The sequence below is a fragment of the Notolepis coatsorum genome (assembly GCF_963971535.1).
Source record: "Notolepis coatsorum genome assembly, chromosome: 8".
Classification (NCBI taxonomy): domain Eukaryota; kingdom Metazoa; phylum Chordata; class Actinopteri; order Aulopiformes; family Paralepididae; genus Notolepis; species Notolepis coatsorum.
Window position 1 is genome coordinate 82,436,313 of NC_140172.1, and position 13,763 is coordinate 82,450,075.

At 43.1% G+C, this 13,763-nt stretch overlaps 1 protein-coding gene across 2 annotated transcripts in view; it reads left to right on the forward strand.

Annotated features, from left to right (window-relative positions):
• The window catches only part of dhx9 (DEAH (Asp-Glu-Ala-His) box helicase 9), a 221,995-nt gene that overhangs the window by 90,044 nt on the left and 118,188 nt on the right, over positions 1-13,763 (forward strand). For both annotated transcript variants that reach the window (XM_084320875.1, XM_084320876.1), the window contains 2 exons: positions 3,473-3,562; positions 4,467-4,628. In XM_084320875.1, the coding sequence (XP_084177001.1) occupies positions 3,473-3,562; positions 4,467-4,628 (252 nt within the window). The remainder of the gene's footprint in view (positions 1-3,472; positions 3,563-4,466; positions 4,629-13,763) is intronic.

The window sequence follows — 13,763 nt, forward strand, 5'->3', positions numbered from 1 at the left end:
AAGTAGAAAATGTTCTTTATGTTTGAAGGTCTATCCAGTATCTGAAGCTCATGCTCTTAAAAAACAGTCTATTAAACGGTACTGCTATTATTATTATTATTATTATTATTATTATTATTATTATTATTATTATTATTATTATTATTATTATTATTATTATTATTATTATTATTATTATTATTTATTATTTATTATTATTTATTATTATTTATTATTGTGTGCTACTGACAACCTACATACTGCAGGTGTTCCATGTTCATGAATAGTGCAATGCAAAAGATGTTTAACTCAAAGGTGGAACATACTGTTTGGCTGGTGCACCTCCGAGTCCTGTAGAAGTCGATGCTTCGGCTTTGGTTTTTTTTCTATCCGTTTGGTCGTGCTGTGCTGTATATTCCATATGCGGTAGACAGTATTTTGTTTCCTCCGCAAAGTGAATGTTTTTTTCACCCGGCTTAGCTGACACAAACGTTAAGTAGACTAGTGAACTTCCAGTGCAAGAAAGCGTTACCAGCGCGAGCGTCTCCCTGCTAGCTCGCAGTTTAGGTCAGCCTGATAATAACAATAACAGCCGCGCCCACCAGCATGGTACAACACGCGAGGTTGCGTGCTGTGACGTCACTCCCCAATACAAGGAAAAGCTCTCCAAACTTATATTTGACTGTCGAAAACGAAAGAAAATACTGCATTCCGCCTGCATTATGATGAGATAGTAACGGAATAGTAACGCACAGCCACTTTGACAAGTAACTGCAATCAGATTACTGGCTTGTAAAGATTAACGCGTTAGATTACTATTTTCGGGGAAAAGTAATCAGATTACAATAACGCGTTACTTAGTAACGCGTTAGTGGCATCACTGGTTCCGATACAACGTTTCGACGTATATCTTCTGTTTGTCACAAATAAACACCTTTGGAGCATTGAAAAGTGAGTTGCAGGACTTCCGGTACGAGAGGAAACGGGTAGCACGCGTGTGCTGGAGCTCCTGGTCAAATAAGTAAAAAAAACGGATGAATAAAGACTCTAAAAGAAATAAAAAAATGGAGATGCAATCAAGGAACAAGGAGGAAACAAGGAATGAGAAGAAGAGAGAAAATGAGGGATCTCTGAGAAGGGAGAATCTGAAGATACAAAATCCCCGTCGCGAGGGAGAGAGGGACCAGGTGGAAGGAGGAGGTGGGCCGGCCGCGCTCGACAGGGAAGTGCCAGGATGGGCGGTCTGCATGCAGGCCGAGATATTGGCATATATGAAAACAATGACGGACGCAATATTGGCGGATATGCAGACAATTACGGACACGATAAGGACCGATGTCGGGAGGCTGGGGGAGGAATTGAAGACGGAGCAGGAGGATATCGGGGGAGAAATGGATGCGGGACTCGAAGCGGTCAATGAAAAGATAGTGGAACAGGGTGAGAGCGTGGCGGCGTTGGAAGGGAGAACGGCAGAGGCGGAGGAATGGGAAACGAAGATACACGAAGTACTGACAATTGCAATTCTACAACAAGAAAAAATGAAGGAAAAGCTGTCGGACATGGAAGGGAGACTGCAGAGAAATAATACCCGGTTATGGGGATTGGAGGACGGAGTGGAAAGGGAGTCTATGGCCCTGTATGTGGTGATGGAGATTCAGAGAGCCCACAGGGCGCCTGCGCCGAAGCAGCCCGCTGGCAGGTCCCCCGAGAGCAGTTACTATTAACTTTTTGAGATTCGAGGTGAAGGAAATGTTAAGGAGACGTGAAGGAAGAGACGAGGTGAGACACGGGGAGGCGAACGAGAGGAGTACATAAAGAACGGATTAACCACCCCAGCTATAGACAATAATGCCCAATGGAACACATACACGAATGCGCACTATAATCACTGCAGATGGAAATAATTAGGAGGGTAAATATACAACACATAGAATAATTGGAGAAGTAAACATGCTACACACAGAGAATGGAGAACTATAATCACACAGAGGTTTACACACATTGGACTGGGATGAAGGAGAGTCAATGGAACATGGGACTCGAATCACGGGAGGACTGGAAGGTGGGGGTCTCGGAACAGGAGGAAAAGCAGACAGAGAACTTTGACCAGGAGTTCTAGCACAATAGACAACACGAATGTTGGACAATTATAGTGAGATGAAGGGGGGCCAACACATCAGGCACCCCTCGCCACTAGGCAGAGCCCTCTCAACAAGAGAGCCAATACTCTGCACCTACCAGCAGGGGAGAGGGGGAGACTTATGGATCCCCTGTGCACCTTGGGAGCGATTTATGTAAAGTATATATGTTTTAAATGTGCACATGGACAAATATGAAGGACACAAATTCAAAATGTTGGACATGAAGAGAGGCTTGGAGAGCCTCCTGCGGGGGGTATCTTCGTCTCTGGGGGGGGGGGCTTCTCCAGTAGGAGGGCTGATCCCCCTCCAAACCGCCAACCGGGGAAAGAGTGTGCTTATTGTATTTTATTTGTGTGCGGTGATGTCGGTGACATGGGAGGTACAGTGGGTTTCCTGGGGTCCTCGGCCGTCGTGCCTGGGCGGTCGGGGCCGGGGGGGCACCGGGCTTGGCGTCGCGGGGGGTCGGGGGGCCATTGAGAAATGTTTTTCCAATCGCTCTGTGCATGGTGGACCAGGATATGGGGGTGTTCTATCTCTCGGGGAGGAGGGAGGGATCTCTCACAGGGGGATCAGAGAGGCTGGGCTTTGCCCGGCGGGGCCCTGTGTGTTGGGGGGCCGATGGGCGTGGGGTGGGGCTCTCGGGGGCATGGGGAATAGCGGGCTTGGCTCAGTGGGGGGGAGTCTCCTATCCTTTCCTCTACTGGGCCTGGCCCAATTGATTCAAGGGATCCGTGTCGATGGGGGCCCGGCTACGGGCGCAGCGGCCTAAGATATGGGGGGCGCCAATGGGCTCAACTCAGGGGGGTGGGGGTCAGCGTTTAGGCGGTTTGACCCGGGAGAGTGGGATCCCGTGGGTTGTGGGTTGGTTGTGCGTGGGGTGGTGGGCTTGGTGGCATGGGAGGTAGCGGGCTTGGCTCGGTGGGGGGGGAGTATTGCCCCTCGCCCCTCTACTGGGTCGGGCCCAATCAGATTCAAGATGCCCGTGTCGCTGAGTGCTGGACCCCGTGTGGGACGGACCTGGGATGCGGGGGAGCCCGGTTTCTAGGGGGGGAGGGTGGGAGGTTCCTCTTGCGGGGGTCTGGGAAGATGAGCGCAGCCGAGTTCAAGGGGCCTACATCATTGTACTGTTGTGTTATTGATGTTATTGTATATGTTGTGTTGTATGTCTATAAGTGTTCAATAAAAATTTAAGTTTAAAAAAAAAAAAGAAAAAAAAAAGTGAGTTGCGAGCCCCCCTTTGTTCATCCACAGTGTTTCTGGTCATTAGTGGTGGTGATGGCAGATATTCTCACCCATTCATAATCACACATGCAGGTTTGTTTTTATGATGTTTTTGGCTGTTCTACTTTCAGTTGGAAGCGTATGAAGTCAACGTGACGGAGGATCTGACTAATCAGCTGATTAGTTTCGTCCAGAACCTGGGAGTTAGCTTTCCACCACCTGTAAGTCTGCTTTCTCTGAGGCCTTGTCCGCACGTACACCGGTATATTTTGAAACTGTAGCTTTCTCTATGCAGTTTGGCCTTTCGTCCACATGCAAACTGCACTTTATTTAGGCCACTGAAAACTGACCTTTTTAGGGCACTGGAAACTGACATTTTTAGGGCACTGAAAACTGACCTTTTTAGGGCACTGGAAACTGACCTTTTTAGGGCACTGGAAACTGACCTTTTCAGGTCACTGGAAACGTACCTTTTTAGGGCACTGGAACCTGACCTTTTTAGGGCACTGAAAACTGACCTTTTTAGGTCACTGGGAACTGACTTTTTTGAAAACGCCTGCCAGGGTGAAGATCTTTAGAAACCACACATGTAGTTTGACACCATTGATGGAAGAGATGGAGGAGGAAAACCATGTTTTAACCCTTTCACTACCACAGGGTTAACCCTCTCACTGCGACACAACAAAGGGTTAACCCTTTCACAACCACACTACAGAAGGTTCATCCACAATCTATAGCTCAACATGAAACAATTTGCAATTAATCGTAAAACGTTCACTGAGGAACTACACTTCACTTTGGCGACAGAAATTGCTAACGTCTATTACGTTTAGCTAGGTTATGTTAGCTATGGGTAAAGTTAAGTTAAGATGATCCTTTATTTATCCCCTTGGGGAAATTCAGGTGTCGAAGCAGCATGGGGGGGGGGGGGGATACAGAGCTTCACAGTCGTATACAGTCCAGTATCTATATACACTATAGCTGTAGTGTGGTAGTGAAAGGGTTAACCCGTTGGTAGCGTGGTAGTGAAAGGGGTAATCTCAGTCATTGTTCCATTTAAAATCCAATGTCCAACAGAGACAAAACAACACGTTTCATGAGACATCTTTGTCTTCCCTCTCCCAGCCTGCAGACCCCAGCTTTCCAGTGTCCCTGGTTCAGGGGAAGATGGCTACGTTTGAACCGTCTCAGAGGCAGAGCGGGGCTGGTGTGGTGCCCTGGTCTCCACCGCAGGTCAACTGGAACCCCTGGACCAGCTGCAACATTGATGATGGTCCACTGGCTTTTGTGAGTGTTTCCACTGTCGTCTAAAGCAGTGGTTCTCAACTGGTCTAGCCTCAGGAGTCGGGACCCACATTTTTCCTTAGGCATTAAGCCGCGACCCAAAGTTTTTTTTTTTTTTTAAACTTTATTTTTTAGCGTTTATCGCTTTTCTGGTCAAGCATGACCGACAGTTGTAGGGTGAAACGGGAGAGAGAGCAGGGGGAGACATTCGGCAAATGACGGCGAGTCCGGGAATCGAACTCGGAGTCAACCAGATCCGCGACGCAGCACGGAGTCCCGCGACGCAGCGCGGTAACATGGTGTGCTACTGGAGCACCCCCGACCCAAAGTTTTTTAACCACTTTGATTTATTTCACAAAGAAATTTAGCAGTAATACACAATCCTTCATGCATTGTTAAAAACATGAAATAAACAAAAAAAAGTGCAACAAAAGTGCAACTAGGGCTAAAAACCCAATGAAATAAATTACAAAATATATATATGCTTCTTAGCAGACGCTTTTATCCATAGCAACGTACAGTACATAAGTGCATAGATTTTCAGTATATGTAGTCCCATGGGATCGAACCCACAACCTCAGCATTGTTAGTGCCATGCTTTACCAAGTGAGTACAGAGAACTACAGAAGGCAGATTTATCTTGAATTACAGGCATATATGCTTTTTAAACTAGTTTAAACTGGTGATGCTCATCATGATTCAATAATCTAAATTGAACATATGAAATATGAAATAAAAAGGCAGACTTTTATTATATTAAATAAAAGGCAGACTTATCTTGAATTACTTATATGCTTTTTAAACTACCGGTAGTTTAAACTGGTGATGCTCATCATGATTCCATAATCTAAATTGAACATATGAAATATGGGCGGCTAAGTGGCACAGTGGACAAGGCGCTTGCCACTAATGCAGGAGATGCTGGGTTCGAGCCCAGCTCTCTGCATTGCTACCAGCTTGGCTGGTCGTTCATACTAACGCGATTGGCAGCGTTAGGGGTGGGAAGCTGGTGGGTGGGGATCGGACGTTGTGGACAGCGACTCCTACAGGTCGGTTGGTGCGCCTGCGCAGCAGAATCGGGAAGGACCCTCGCCGCTGAGAGATCGCGCTGTACAGGTGAAAAGATGCGACAGCTGCCTCCTCGTGTACCGGAGGGGACACGTGATGCAAGGCTTGGTCCACATTTCAGCCGGCCTGTGGGAGGCAGCGTTCGAGACAGGGCCTAACAGCGTTCGAGACAGGGCAGGGTAGAATTGGACAATACGAAATTGGGATGGGAGAAAAATAGAAAATGGGAGAAAAAGTTGATAAAAAAAATAAAAAATTAACATGAAATAAAAAGGCAGACTTTTATTATATTAAATAAAAAGGCAGACTTATCTTGAATTACAGGCATATGCCTTTTAAACAAGTTTAAACTGGTGATGCTCATCAAGTTTCAAGAATCTAAATTTAACTGTAGCCGAGATTCAGGGGATACTGAACAGCATTGTATTATGAAGAATATTCATTTTTGATGGCTTCATGCTTTCATGTGCTAGCACTTCACTGCACACAACACACTGAGGTTTTGGTCCCTCTCTTTTGTCCTCAATGTAAGAAAACTAGGGATGTCCGATATTTGCATAAAAATGTGATTTATCGGAAAATATCGGTCTTGGTTTAAAAAAAATAATAAAATAAAATAATTTTCTTTTTACATTTATTTAACCTTTATTTACCCAGGCAAGCAAGTAAGAACAAATTATTATTTTATTTATTGTCAAAGTATGCATAATGTTGTGTTAATTACACGACAAGAGATATGTAATGTTAATTACCTGAAATTATTCGGTTTTATGGGGGGGGGGGAAACCCTGCATATATCGGTATCGGTTGATATCGGTATCGGAAATTAAGAGGTGGACAATATCGGTATATCGGTAAAAAAGCCAATATTGAGCATCCCTAAAGAAAACCCATATTTAATGTAGTCTGTGTCGTATTTGCACTAACTGATGTGACGACGTTAGTGTTACTGTCATGACAACGCTGGCAGCAAACGGCTACTGCACGCATGCTGCGTCATGGGAAATGTATGTCCTTCAAAATAAAAGTGCAGCAACAAAATAAAAAAACACACATCCGCGACCCACTCAAAATGGCCCTGCGACCCACCAGTTGAGAACCACTGGTCTAAAGCTTGGAAATGTTTTAGGAAGATTTATGAAATGCCTATAAAATCATTCTTATTTATAATTATATATATATATAAATAGATGAGGTAAAAAACATTTATAATAATTATATATATTGTGACGAGCCTGGTGTTGTTTAACACATTGACGGCCACAGGTATTAGACGACCCACTCTATATAAGGCCAGCTTATCATAATAAGGTTTCATTGTGCGTGAGGCTGTTTGTAGAGCTAAATCTATACTTTATATTATTGCTATCTGTCCATTCTCATTGTCAATTGACACTATAAACCGTCCCTTCAAAATGGCTAAAATAAATAATTTTAAAACGAGATACAGGGCGCTATAGCTACAACCCCTCCCAAGAAAGAAGGAAACAATGACATCAAATGGGAAGCAGAGTCAATGGAGTAGATGTACCAAAAGATTTGAACAAAATTATCTGAAATTAATTGAACTAGGGCTGACCTTCGAAGATTTTTTTGGCAGTCGAAGCTTCAGGGCCGAGATTCGATTTTAATTCGAAGCTTCGAGAGAAAAAAAAAAATAGAAATTATTATCTTTTTTTTATTTATTTTTTATCTTAACACTTTGGTTGCCTAAGGTTAAATTAATGATATACCATAGATTGCCAGCGCTATTTGTCTATGGAGAAAGTCCCCTTCTTTGCAGGGCTATAACTTTTTAAATTCTATTGCTACATTGCCATTATTAGGGCCCATTCAAAGTCCTATATGTATTGTTCATTGTGTAGCAACGTTAAACTTTTTCATTCACATATTCATAGTAAAGTATGGTCTAATGTATAAGTATGTTTTCATCTCTTTCTGCAGCTTTCTCCAGAACGTGATATATAGCCCCAAATGCATTATATTGATGATGAAATACAGTTTGATGGCAATCAGCGCGATATAAAAAATTCCAACTAGACGTACTTCTAGAAGTTACTACACGTCATCTGATGTTGACCGGATGGGCGAGGGGGCGTTTATAATTCCGTGGGCAGCGTTATACCAATCATCTAATGTGGGTCAAATGTTGATAATATCAGTTATTATCGAAGACGGTAACGTTACACGCTGAAACTCACCCCAGTCTCCGCGCGCCGTTGGGCGATCATCGTCGAGTAGAAATGTTATCATTATGGGATATATTATTACCCGGTCCATCTCCAGCTTGTATAATGGTATATACGTCCAAATCATGTTGTTTATCGAGTTATTGGCAATCGATCGCTATGTAGAGTGACGAGCTAGAGTCACGGGACATGTACCGAGTGGCCGGAAGCAATACGGACGTCTAGCAAAACCTCTAATGCGCTTCCTGTTAAGCGCTTGCGCCGATCGGCCACCAGATGGCGCTCCTGAACCGCCAGAGAGCTCAGTGGGTCCTGCTGGTGGATCTCAGGCCAGCGGAGGGACATTATGAATCCGATCGCAGATTTTTGAAATATTGATATAAAGACGACGTACAGCGTCCCCCGGCAACTTTAGCATGGCCAGCAAAGACGTCTAAAGACGGCTCCCGGCAGTCAAAGTGTTAAGTTGGTCAACTTTGTTGTTTTTAAATGTGCTCTATAAATAAAGTGGATTGGAGTAATTAATTAAATTAATAATTAGTCGGGAGCTGCGCTGCCTGGGTGGCTGCTCTCCGTTACACAGCCAACAACATTACATTACATAATTATGTTGCAACCTTCGTCTATAAAGCAAACAATTATATAAATATTTATATGTAGTTAATAGAGAAAAAGAATACTATAGAGAATTGTCAGTGCTGTAAAGTTTAAACCTTTTTAAATCTTAGACAAACGAAACACTTTGCTTTTATGAAATATTGTAAGCAGCACAATGAACACAAATCTGTCGGTGCAGAGTCCGAACTAATCTTAAATAACAGGGGCAGAGTTAATGAGGCGTATGACGTTTGTTGCATTGGAGGCACACGATTTTGCAGGTGGGAGGGGGGATAAAAAAATAAGATTTAAAAAAAAAAAAAATTATTAACTCATTCAGCGCCATCGCTTAATGAGCCAGAGGGCGCTAGAACGCCATCGCTTTAATCAATGGGGAGACTTGAGATTTGCGAGTGCTTAAAATATATCTTATATTATAGCTATGGGTCTAATACACCCGTCGATTGTCAGTGAGTTGCTTCCAGTCAACATGCACAAAACAGATTGTTTTTTTCATCCATACATTTCCGTTTTATACCATTTTGAATATGAGTATAGTTTTGGTGATTCTTAGTAATCCCAGGAAAAGATGCGATAATAGCGTTTTAGTGGAATACACTAAACACGTTGTCATTTTTCGCCTGATTATTGAATCTTCCTGAAATCGATGCTAGATTATCATTATTATCCTTCCTCGTGCATACATGAAATGGCCCTCGTAGCGCGGCGCTCCCCCCCCACCTCCTGCACCCAACGGTAAACAGCCACACACAGACAGCTTCGATCGCGGTAGAAAGAAATATCAGATCAACGCAAGATTGGATATATAGAGTCCTTACCTGGTCTCTGATGTAATGCAAAAGAAATAATCCAATTATCTGATCGCCATTCCAAATACTGCTCGTGGAGGTCCGTCCCACATTGCCCGGCATTGCATATGAAGGGGGGCGGGGGGGGGGGGGGGGGGGGCAGCATCGCAGATGTAACGTTGTAAACGCTAGTCCTGCCGGAGTATTTAAACCCCGCCCGCACGGCTCAGATCGGCACAGAAAAGAAACTACACCATTTCTAATAGAGTGCAATACCGTCTGGAAGGCGTAGGCGGCGGGTTTTACCCTTTTGCGAGCTCAGACCCATTCCGAATCATAACATCAGGCTGGATGGATGAAAAATGAATGGATATAGCTAATAAAAGAAATGACGATTAAAACCAGAGTTTTCACGTGATTGGCGCTGAATGAGTTAATATATTCGAAATAAAATTTCCCGTTCGAATCCCGTGCCCATCAAACGAAGCTTCGAAGTATTTAAGACAGCCCTACTATGAACCTCTGATATTAAAGATCAAAGCAGACATAGCCAGATGGAACTTTCTGCCATCCTAGGCCTGCGCTCTAGAATAGACTCAATACAAATGCTATATCTCTTCCAAACACTGCCTGTGGAGGTCACTGTGAAACAATTCAGTGGCAGGGGGAAATACCTAGAATTAGACTCAAAACACTAAAACTATCAAAAGATAAAGGGGGAATGGCTCTCCCCTGCCTTAACTCATTCCCTGCCAACAACGATTATACTCGTTATTGGGCGCCATCCTTTGAACGCCAACAACGAGTACACTCGTTGATCTTTTTTCCGATTTTAATATTCTTCAATGTTGCCGTTAGAAGGCATACTGCGACCCCGAGGGTGCAGTACCAGCCAGATCTCCCAGGTGGCAGTATCGAGAGTGCAGTAAACCCTGTTCCAGACCCTGTGTTACACTCGAATGTCTCCGGGCGCAGTTTTCTGGGTCGGGCGAGTCGAGCGGTTCTCCCGATTGCATTGAAGCGTGTCAAATGCCCCAGATCCATATGTTGTGGCGGGTTATGTTGTGGACCAGATGGAGATCAGATGGACCAGATGGCAATCAAACAATTGGAATATTATTTTTGGAATACTCCCGATCACAGGTAAGGGTTATCTGACGTCAATTCTAGCTTGATCGTGCAATGTTTTTATACCGATCCAGCTGATCAGCGTTTTTAGTGTTCAATACGAATGCTCTTACTGGCAATCCCCCCCCCCCCCCCCCCCCCCCCCTACCTATTATATACATTTGATTTGGGAATAGTAGCGTGTCCAAGCAAGAAACGCCAAAGCTTATAGTAGAATTCACGTATAAGGCTAGAACTCAGCCTTTCGGGAATTACTCCAGACCCCTCTGAAATTATACTTATATTCACCACGGGATAGCGCTCGAACGTATGCATGGAAAAATTATCTCTTTTTTGCATCTTGGCCGGAAGAAAGTCACTGTCAAATGACCATAGTATTGTCCCCATAGCTATAATATAGAATATAGCTCTACAAAGAAGGTGACTCCTATCTTTAAAGCATGGCATAGCTACAACGGGACCCGGCTAATGGCTGGCGCCCAATGTGTTAAAGATTACTATTATGTGACCCAACTTTGGTGTGGTGGTGCATTCCTGACTATAATGCAAAATAGGACATTCATTCAAACTTTATTTAATCTTGAAAGATCAATGAGAGCAAGCTCTCATTTACAATAACGTTGAGAGGTACAATACATAATACAAAAACAATATGGAAACAGAAAAGTTAATCAATTAAAACCTCTTTCACCCGACGGTACCGGTCCCGAAATGACATCTAGTCGTAAATCTATATTTTTCAGACTGAAAAGTAGCGATTTTTATTTCAAACGTATTCAAGTATAAACATCATAAACATGTTATAACAGCATGTAGAATGTATATTATCATCAATACGTTAGTTTAGCAATAGGTTAAACCAGCGTTTCCGTTAGCCGGTAATTACCGGTATTTGACCGGCAAAATCTGTTGAAGTCCGACATATTTAATCTCTCCGGTCTTAATGTCCGGTGAAAATAATTCCCTCTAAGCACAATTTGATTATTTTAATTGTATTAAAATAGGCTAAAATTAAATAGCCTATGCGATGAACGAAACGATCATTACATTTGTTTCATCGTTGCTTCTAATAATGACGACGTTGTCAGCGAGAGCTTAGTGCTGGGTTTGCGAGTGCATGTGCAGCTGCAGAGCCGGAGCTGCAGCGGCACAGTGCAGTACTCCAATTCAGCCATTGGCAATTCAGCTGTTGGGTGGGGGGTGTTGCTGAGCGGTCCCCAGATAGAGCCAGAAAACAGCTGAATCTGCTGCTCTGCATCGACATACTCTCGCAAATAAGTCGTTGGGAGGTGGAGAGAGAGAGAGTCGTCACGCAAACCCACGATAATGTTGCCGTCTCTCTCTGCTAAATTTCTCAGTTCTTCGCTTGATATAATTAATACAAATGTCCAATATAACGGAATTCGTTAGCTCATAAAAATGTGATTATAACAGACTGCTGTTTATTAATGTCGGGCGACTGCCCACAGACACCTATTTGATTTAAAGTCTGCAGCAGCACGGAGTCTCGGGACTTATTTTATTTGGATAATGATTGTATACGCAAAAGTAGCCTAGTTTTAAGTAAAAATATTATAAATCTACATGCCTTGATGATGTCATTCTTTTGTTTTGTTGTCATTCTTTTGCCTATCAATTGTTTTTAAGCTCAATAAACTCTGACCGGAATTTCTCTCATTTGACCGGTAGATTGAAATCTACCGGACACGGAGGCCGGCAACAATTTTTTCTAACCATTTTGGATATTTTGAACCATGGGAATTGTAGTCTTTTTGCGGACATTTTGTAGAAGACTTCCACAGGTCTGGTTCTGCGTTGGAATCTTGAAAAACTACATTTCCTGTAAGGTTCTATGGGGTTCAGAGTTCCGTATGAATTATTTCAATAACTGTTATTATTCGGGATAATAAGCCACAAAAGGTAAAGTTTTTTTTAGTTAGTTTCTCTTACCTATTGTTAACATGTAGGAACAATTGGATCTGAAATTTGTTTCAAAACGGTTGCACTGTGGGGAAAATAAAAAAGTACAGTAGATTACAGTAGATTTCATTATCTGTTCTTATGCACGCCTGGTGATACAAAATCCAAATTGAACTCTGGCATTTGAAAGATAATATATGTATATAAATGGCGGCTACGTGCCATAGTGGGCAAGGCGCTCGCCACGAATACTGGAGACGCTGGGCTCGCCTGTTCGAGCCCAGCGCTCCACATTGCTTTCAGTTTAGCTGGTCGTCCGTACTAATACACATTGGCCGTATTAGGGGGTGGGAAACTGATGGGTGGGGATCGGGCGTTGTGGACAGCGACTCCTACAGGTCGGTTGGTGCGCCTGCGCAGTAGAATCAGGAAGTGTCGGGGGCAGCGTGAGCCTCCCACGCGTTACTCCTCGCCACTGAGAGATCGAGCTGCGCAGGTGAAAAGATGCGACTGCTGTTACCTCAAGTACCGGAGGGGGCTTGTGCTATGTATGACTTAGTCCACATTGCAGCCGGCTTGTGGGAGGCAAGAAACAGCGTTCGTGACAGGGGAGGGTTGAATTGGATGATACGAAATTGGGATGGGAGAAAATATAGAAAATGGGAGAAAAAGTGGATAAAAAAAATATATGTATATAAATGTGCAAATTGGCTATAATACGGTAATTTATAAGCCTCCTATTCTATATTCTATAATAATATTTCAAATCGCATTGGTCCGGATGGGAGAATTCAGTACTGTATCTACAGAACCTTCTGTTTAATTGTCTTCCCTTAATTAATTTCCTTCGATTTTTTTGTACACATGATCTCAAGAAGGTACTGAACGAGAGATCAGTGGCAGTTTTTAATGTTTGGTCATTATTAGCATGGTGTTATTCACTGTCAAATATGCAAAGAAAAATCATAATTCATATTCTCCTTTTTTGTTTCATCACAATTTAAGCAAGCCTAGTAATAGACACAATATTTCTGACACTGAATACATTCCCTGAGGTCCATAGATGTCCCTAGATACCAAGAATACGCAAATGGACCTTGTAGAAGTGGAGCAATATTCCATTTACCTAGGTATATATTTTAGGCGGATTTTCAGAAAATATTCCACGGGTGGAAGAGGTTAAACAGTTTATTTAATTAAAACGACTACAGACTGAGGTGAAATGGATACTAAAATATTGAGTTTTAAGGTGCTTTAACGACCCTCCTTCTGGTAAAGAAATGTTGTTTCTGTACAAAAAGCCAGCCTGTCGCAGTTTACTTGCAAGGTTATCTACATGGCAGTTTAATGTCAATTTCTCATCAAGCCAGATGCCAAGATATAGTTATATTATTTAACTTTCTCAATAATATACCTATACACAGTGG